We start from the raw sequence: 8,310 nt of genomic DNA on the forward strand, positions 1-8,310 counted from the left end.
TGTGTGTGTGTATGTGTGTTTGTGTGTGTCTGTCTGTCTCATGAACAGTTTGAATGGCATTCTTGAGAAATTAGCCCACTAATTAATTTGTTGTAAATTTAGATTTATTTGATTTTTATTATTGTAAAGTTCTTTTTCAAAGCATATTTTGTTGCTTGCATTAGTATATTCATGTAAAGTTTTACTCTTAAATTTTATGTATTCTTTATCATTGAAGAAATCTTAACACTTACTGAATAATGCTAAACATTAACTTTTCTTCTATATCTAAATGTCCTATGAGTATATTTTTTCCCCAAATGAGTTCCTGTGCTTCAGATCTCATCAGAGCATTAGCTAGTGATGAGAGTGAAAAATAACACTGTGGATAAAGCCTTTGCCTTTGAGGTCTTAGATTATGATGCTAATAAGGATGCACATATTGTTTCCATGATAATATGCCATTGGTTATAACAAAAACCCACTGTTAATGTAGGGAATTGAGACAAATTCATTTGGCAGTGTCATCTTTATGTCAGCGATGGCAAATGTGAGAAAACATTTCTTGTTAATCTCTTTTACTTGCCTTTACAGTTACAAATTAGCTGAAAATATAGATGCTGAGCTGAAACGAATGTCTCAAGATCTCAAGAACATTATTGTTCACCTGAATACACTTGGAAATCCTGCTGACGCTACTGAACCGGTGTGTTCCCTGTTTTATTTAGTATGAAATTAGCTTTGTATGGGTCTTTTAATTAGTCACAGGCTCTTGCCCTCCAAAGCGTTCCTTATGTATCTCTAAAACTATGAAGCTCTTGAGTATGATTAGTGGGATAGTAAATAGTTATAGGTCCATACAGTTGTGAGTTGGTTTGTAGTTATTCCCAGGAGGTGAAAAAAAAGACTCTTTCCTCTCTGTGTGTTCAGTATCCCAGTAGTTATCTTTTGTTCCCGTTCTCATTACTTAGTTCATTTTTCTTTCTCTTACATTTTTAGACATTTTCACAATATGTAATTATTTATGTACTCATATATATATGAGCAGATATGTCTGAGTCTTCTAGACATATTCAGGCCCTCCTTCAAATATAGTGAGTTAACTATTAAGACTTAACATGGTTTCCCATAGGGATTTTTGTTATGTGGTCATTAGATTTCTACCTGCTTCACAGAATGCTACTTAGTTCATGAAGTAAATGCAGCATATCATGGGACTATGTGGCTGAGGATCCAGTTAGGATGAGGTACTGTGAATTAATTTGGCAGTAAGAGAGAATCATTTTTTTTTCATTTCCTATACTCTAATTAAAGAACTTTTTCTTCCACCTTTCCCTGCTGTCTTAGCAGCCTAAACGGAGTCCTCTTTTCCCTCCTCCTTCTCCATAGCAGTTATGGTAAGAGGAGTCTCTCACTGAGAGAACCTATTGTGACTTCTATCACTTAACTATTACAAGGAGTGAGGCCAGGATCTGGGTAGATGAAAATGAATGACACATACATAAGTAGTGATTATTCTTCAGTAAGCTCTTTGTCCAATTATATACAGACAGTTCTTTACGTACATATTACCAGCTTTTTAAATTAGGAAGACACAGCCCGTTATAGTTGAGAAACCACTAGAATTTTGTTTTAGTCACTTAATCTCTGTGAGTCTTGGCTCTTTCTTTTGCAAAATGTCAAGGATAGAATAAAAGGTGTGTACATCCTTTTAGGCCATAAAAATAATGCTATTCTCTACTTTGGGTGAAACTAAAATTGAACAATGACAAATATGAATTAGTCTGGAATTATCAATGTTGCCATTTGGCCGAGTTCACACAGATGATCATGAGTTGACACAATACATTTCCATTTGATTCTGAATGTAATGCCAAAATTCAAGATTGTTTGGTTGTAATAGAATTCTGATGCATCGATAAACACATGCAGATTTAGACATAAGGCAGAACTGATGTTTAGTCCTTGGGTTCTGAATTAATATAAGAGAGCTGTTGTGAATAGAGGTAGCAAAAGGAGACTATAATCCTGGCTTTATCATTTTTCTCTACTTAGCCCAGGATTATTTTGTTTCACTAGTGGATAACAAATAGTTCTAGTCTTTTGTTTTTGTTTTCCTGGCAGGGATAATTGGGATATTTAAGATGAGTGAGTTAAGGGTAATTATTCTGTGATGGCATGACAAAAGAAGCAAGAAGTCAGCAACAACTCATCCTTTTTTAAGATAGCATAGATTGGGCTGGAGAGATGGCTCAGTGGTTAAGAACACTGACTGTTCTTGCAGAAGACCCGGGTTCGAATCCCAGCACCCACATGGCAGCTAACAACTGTCCGTAACTCCAGTTCCAGAGGATCTGGCAGCCTCTTCTGTCCTCTGCGGCCACTACATGACACGGGTGCACTTACCTACTTGCAGGCAATACATGCATACACATTAAAAAAAAAAGCATAAATCAATGGGCAGAAAGCAGAAAAAACACTAGCTGACTGACAGTGTTCCTATGGCTAATGTAACCATCACCACAAAGCTCTGTTAGTGTGAGTTATACATCAAGATACAGAAGTAGAAGCTGTATGTCCCAGCACTCATGCTGATGGAATTCAACTTTTCTTTTTACTCAGTTTTTTTTTTGTGTGTGTAGAGGTGGGTGAATGGGAGAGATCACTTAATATTTAATTTTAAATACATTTTAATATTTTTTGTTGAAAAGGTCCATACCATACTGTGTTATTATATTTTCTTATAAAATCCACGAGGAAAATTAAAACATTTATATAACCAAGACCCTCCTACTATATTGGTATGTTTCTTCCTAGTCTTTTTACAATGCTGGTAAAAATACTTTAATTTAAACAACACTAGAAACATTATATTGACTTATTTTCTTTCTTCATCTAATACAATATTAGGACTTATTCTAAAAATTTTAATCATTCCTTGAAAATGTGATTCCTTTAATAGTGCTATAATATCTCAATAGAGATTGATTTCATAATATATTTAACAATTTTTATTTGTAGACATATTGTCTCCAATTTTTGGCCAATATAATATAGTCCTGTAATGACCCGTTCTATTTAGAGTTGCTTATTTCCTTTACATAGGCTCCTGAACCAACAGATGTGAATACTTTAAATACTTTTATTTAAAACTATTTTATTAGCATTGCTTTCTTTAAGAAGTAACATGATTGGGGCTAGAGAGACAGCTCAGTAATTAAGAGCACTGACTGTTCTTGCAGAGGTTTGGTTCCCAGAATGCACATTGGTGGCCAACAAACATCAGTAGCTCCAGTTCTAGGGGATTTGACACCTTCTTCTGACCTCTGCAGGCACTGCATGCACAGATGCACTTACATGCATTCAAAGCACTCAAACACATAAAATACAAATAAATTTAAAAAAAAGATGTAACATGATCACATTGAAAGACTTTGTATAGGTTGGAGAATTTGAAAAGAAGTGAATGGCAAACTCACATTATAGGAACAGTGCCAAATTTCACACTGTTGAAACTTGATAGTACAGTTTTGTCAGTAAACAATATTCAAAAATTATAATAGACATATAGAATTTTGTATTTATATTCTTAGATATAATTATATATTTTTAGTTTGAGGATTATATCAGTTTAGTTGTTACAGTACTTTCTATTTCTTTTCTTTTTAACTTCCCAAACTGCGATTTTTATCTCACGATGTTCCCTGAGGGCATAGTTGAAGGCATACAGGGTCTATAAAAGAGTGATAGAAAAATAACGGAAAACATCTTGGTACCTGGTAATGAGGGAGGTCCAACATCAAAGCCTAGCAGTAAGGAGCACAGCTGAGCCTCACGGGAGATGGGAGGTCCATTCCAGATAATCGGTCCTCCCAAGACGAGAATAAGCAAACAACAGAGTCCTCCCCATAAGAGGCAAACTCCTGTGAGCCAGAGTTGTGGTCCCCTCGTGCGAGCTGGAGCTGTGGTTTCCTTCTGTGAACCTGTGTTCCCCTCCTGTGAACCTGGAGTCATGGTCCTTCCTGTGAACCCAGAGCTGAAGTCACCTCTCATGAACCTGGAGATGAGCTGAAGTCCCCTCCTACGAGCTAGAATTGTGGTCCCCTCTGGTGAATCTAGAGCTGTGGTCCTATCCTTCTCCCATACCCCATTTCACACCCCACCAGTCCCACCCTACCTGTGAGCAGGAGCTGTGGTCCCCTCCTATGAGGCTGGAGCCCCCACTTCTGAGCTGGAGCTGTGGTCCCATCCTGGGATTTGGAGCAGTGACCTCCCCCAATGAGCCAGAGTTGTGGTCTCCTCCTGTGAGCTGGAGCTACAGTCCCCTCAGATAAGCCTGAAGCTTTGAACCGCTATCATGAGCCACAGTTCGACATTGCTCTAGTGGTACACTGATGATGGCGCCAAGTAGAGCATGGAGGACTTCCTGATGCTGGGCAGCAGTGTCAGTCTTCTCAAAGTGACTACATTCCCTACAGCCCTCTCCCCCTGAGGTCCCAGTTTGTACTTTAAAATTTTTGTTACAAGGTATAAAAACTTTACATTTGGAAATTTGGGCCAATTTATATTACTTTTGATTGCTGTATTTATATAAGTATTTTTCTCACATGCAAGTTGAGCTTTCCTAATCTGAAAATGTGAAATCTTAAATATTCCAAAATCCAAAAGCATTTTGATTGGTGACTTGATACCACAGTGGAAAATTCCAGCATTGGCATAGCTGGACTGGGGATGTAGATCAATGGTCAAAGTCTTGTGGAGTGAATGAGAGGCCTTAGGTTGGATCCCCAGCATCACAAATAGTTTCAAACAGAAACACACAAAAATGCAGGTATAACAAAAGATTATATAAAATTACTTTCAGACTATTATATAAATATAAGTGAATTCTAAATTCCATGTTTAGACTTGTTTCCCATCTCCAGGGTATTTCATTATATATATTTCAAATATTTCAAAATTTTTGGGGGGGAAAATGATGCAATTCTAGTCACAAGCATTTTGTGTAAGGGATACTCAATATGTACTTGACTATTGAATACTTCCATTTAAAAATTATGTATTTAAGGGTGTGGCTCCTGGTAGGTTGACCCTATTCTGGTGCGTGGTCCCATACCCAGAAGTATGTGGACAGCACAGATTAGATTGGATGCAATATTAAATTAAATAAGACTAAAAGAGGGAAGGATGTTGGAGGGGGAGGGTGGTGGTGGGTGGATCAGGAAGAAGTTATGGGAAGAAGTTGAGAATAAGTATGCTCAAGATACATTGTATGAAATTCTCAACGAAAATAAAAATATTGAAAATTATGATTTAAGGGACTAGGCATGGTCCTACACTCCTCTAGTCCCAGCACTCAGGAGGCTGAGGCAAGAGAATCAGGAGCATTCAAAGCCAGCCTTGGCTACATGGTAAGTTCTAGGTCAGCCTGTACTACATAGTAAGCCTCTGTCTAAAAACAAAAAGCATTACTGATGTGATTGACAGATGGTGCTATGCTTAATTTTTGTGTGAATTTATTAATTTGTTTTGCTTTGAAATGCCTCTTAATGTTTTCTTTATTTCTGTACTCTGGTTGTCTTTTTTATTGAATTGTAGGAATCTAATCCCTGACAGAAAATGAATAGGTAAAACAAATGCATAAATGTAATCAGTGTTATAATATGAAACAGCAAAACACCGTTAGTATTTATTATGTTATCATTATATACCTTATCAGAAAAAATTTAAATGTTTCAAATTTTAATTTTCATGCTTTTCGTTTATTACATTAAAATGATCCTAATCTAAAAGTCTTGGGTGTATTTTCAGCTCCAACAGATTTGCAAAATTCTGAATGCTCACATGGACTCTCTGCAGTGGATTAGTCAGAATTCAGGTGGGAATTTTATTGTCTTCTATGATCTATGTATGAAAATGTTATACAACTCAAATTGTGTGCTCAATGACCACAGTGACAGAATGTCAGTTTTCAGAATGTTGCTTAACTCATGCCCAGATGAGTTCTGAAGAATTAACTAGAAATTAATGAAAACAGTGGATGGACAGAGGTAGGATATCCATAGCAGGGCTAGAAGCAGGGCTTAATTTTTTTTTGATTTATTTATTTTATTTATATGAGTGTTTGGCCTGGATGTATGTAAGTGTGCCTATGTCATGCAAGCCCATGGATGCCAGGTGAAGGTATCAGAGCCTCTGAAACTGGAGTTACAGATGGTTGTTAGCCACCTTGTGCTTGCTAACAGAACTCAGTTCTGTTTTGATTTGGCTACCACATAAATGTATTGTATTCTCCGAAATGAACCAAAAATAATGGAAGGAAAGACAAGTACTAAAATTTAATACACACCAAAGCCAAACAAATTTCGTCAATTTACAAGATAGCAACTCTGTGCAGGTAACTATTGAACACAGTGTTCCTTTTTTGAGTGTTGTTGCTGTGTGCTTGTGTGTGATGCATTATGCATATGTACATGATCCTGCGTGTATATTTATGCACATATGTGCATGCACACGCAGAGGCCAGGGACCAATGTTTGGTATCTTTATGTTTTGCTACCTTATTTTTTTTTATAGGTTTATATTTAATCAGTAGGCTACAAAGAGTATATTAGTTTCTTACACGATCTTTTGATTTTAACAATTTCCAGGAAGGTTAGTCAGCTGGTGATTATGTCTAACATCCTATGTCTTACAGTACCGTGACTTAGACTTACGATGTTTCTCCCTGATCTATGGCTAATGCGGCATTCCGCCAAGCCCAAAAAGAGCTGTCCGGACCTCGTCCCTGACCAGTCTGAACCTCTTCCTTGCTCTCCTTCAGTCTTTCTTATATAGCCCAAGTGGCCCTACCTAGGGACGGCCCTCTTCAATAGGACCGGGCCCTCCTCCAATTAGCAATCCAAAAAATGCCCCACAGACACAGCCATAGGCCAGTCTGATAGAGGGAATTCCTCAACTGAGGCTCCCTCTAACCAGATGCATCAAGTTGACAACCAAGATTACCCATCACAGATGGAACTTTGCTTCTGTGAAGAACTTCAAGATAAGCCGGTGGAAGGCAATGTGGGAGACATATTGAAATAAATTTAAGTATAGATTTTAAATTCTATTATTATTTTTGTTGTGTGTGTGTATGATGCCCCATGTGGAGAGGGGAAGTGTTTGTTCTCCAAGGACCTTGACAGCTCTGGTAACACGTGAGTGGGAAGTTCCTGTTCAGTGGTCCCTGGGTTCTCTGACCTGTTTCCTGGGGTTCCAGTCATGCTGCATCTCAGGCCTGTGAAACCGGAAACTGGGACCATCGCCCTCAACAACCCGCTTTTAACTGTTCAAACCTCCTCCGCTCACGCACAGGAATTCAGGAGCTCTCAATGTGTGATGCTGTGGTCACTGTTCCTGCCCCTGCTGTGGACAGGTGAAGCCAGTGCACATGGTGACCAAGAACTGATTCCATCTCCTCGGGGACCCAGAGAAGCAGAACTGTTCTCTGTTCATCAGAGACGCACAGAAAAGAGACGCAGGAATGTATTTCTTCAGGGTGGAGGGAGATCATTCTGTGAGATATAGTTACGGAGAACAGCTGTCGGTGCATGTGATCTGTAAGCAATGAGATCATGTGGTGGGAACCTGAGGGCGCTCGAGGCAACACCCAGCTGGAAGGGACACCTGGTTCTCATCCTTGCAGACCTGCTGGACTCAATGGCTGGGTGAGGGGACATGGCCGTCCTGAGGAAGAGTCTGTGCTCTGGTGAACATCTGGTCATTTCTTCCATGACTCATGCACCTGTCCCTCCCCCCAGCTCCATTCATGTGATGATAAGTCAAAGGTCCTGCTCCATATGAATCTTAGGATAGATATTTCCAATTCTGTGAAAAATGTCATGGGGATTGTGATTGGCATTGCATTGAATCTATATATGACTCTTGGTAGGATGATCATTTTCACAATATTAATTCTTCCAATCCATGAGCATGGGAGGTCCTTCCATCTTCTGATGTCTTCCTCAATTTCTTTCTTTAAAGAGTTAAAATTTTCCTTGTAGAGCTCTTTAATGTCTTTGGTCAGGTTTATTCCAAGGTATTTTGTTGTGGCTATTGTGAATGGGAGGGTTTCCCTGTGCTCTTTCTCTGACTGCTTGTCATTGGTGTATAGAAAGGCTATAGACTTTTGTAGGTTAATTTTGTAACCTGCCACTTTACTGAATGTGTTAATAATTTCTAGGAGTTTGAGCGTGGAATTTTTGGCGTCCCTTAGATATATTATCATATCATCTGCAAAAAGGGATAATTTGAGCTCTTCTTTTCCAATTATTACTCCTTTAATTTCCT

General features: G+C 38.4%; 1 protein-coding gene across 2 annotated transcripts in view; it reads left to right on the plus strand.

The window, feature by feature from the left end:
• Positions 1 to 8,310, plus strand: part of Nup62cl (nucleoporin 62 C-terminal like) — an 85,200-nt gene that overhangs the window by 48,156 nt on the left and 28,734 nt on the right. For both annotated transcript variants that reach the window (XM_029556055.1, XM_008852979.2), the window contains 2 exons: positions 574 to 685; positions 5,791 to 5,857. In XM_029556055.1, coding sequence (XP_029411915.1) covers positions 574 to 685; positions 5,791 to 5,857 — 179 coding nt within the window. The remainder of the gene's footprint in view (positions 1 to 573; positions 686 to 5,790; positions 5,858 to 8,310) is intronic.

Source organism: Nannospalax galili, unplaced genomic scaffold (genome assembly GCF_000622305.1).
Source record: "Nannospalax galili isolate Female #2095 unplaced genomic scaffold, S.galili_v1.0 scaffold25, whole genome shotgun sequence".
Lineage (NCBI taxonomy): Eukaryota > Metazoa > Chordata > Mammalia > Rodentia > Spalacidae > Nannospalax > Nannospalax galili.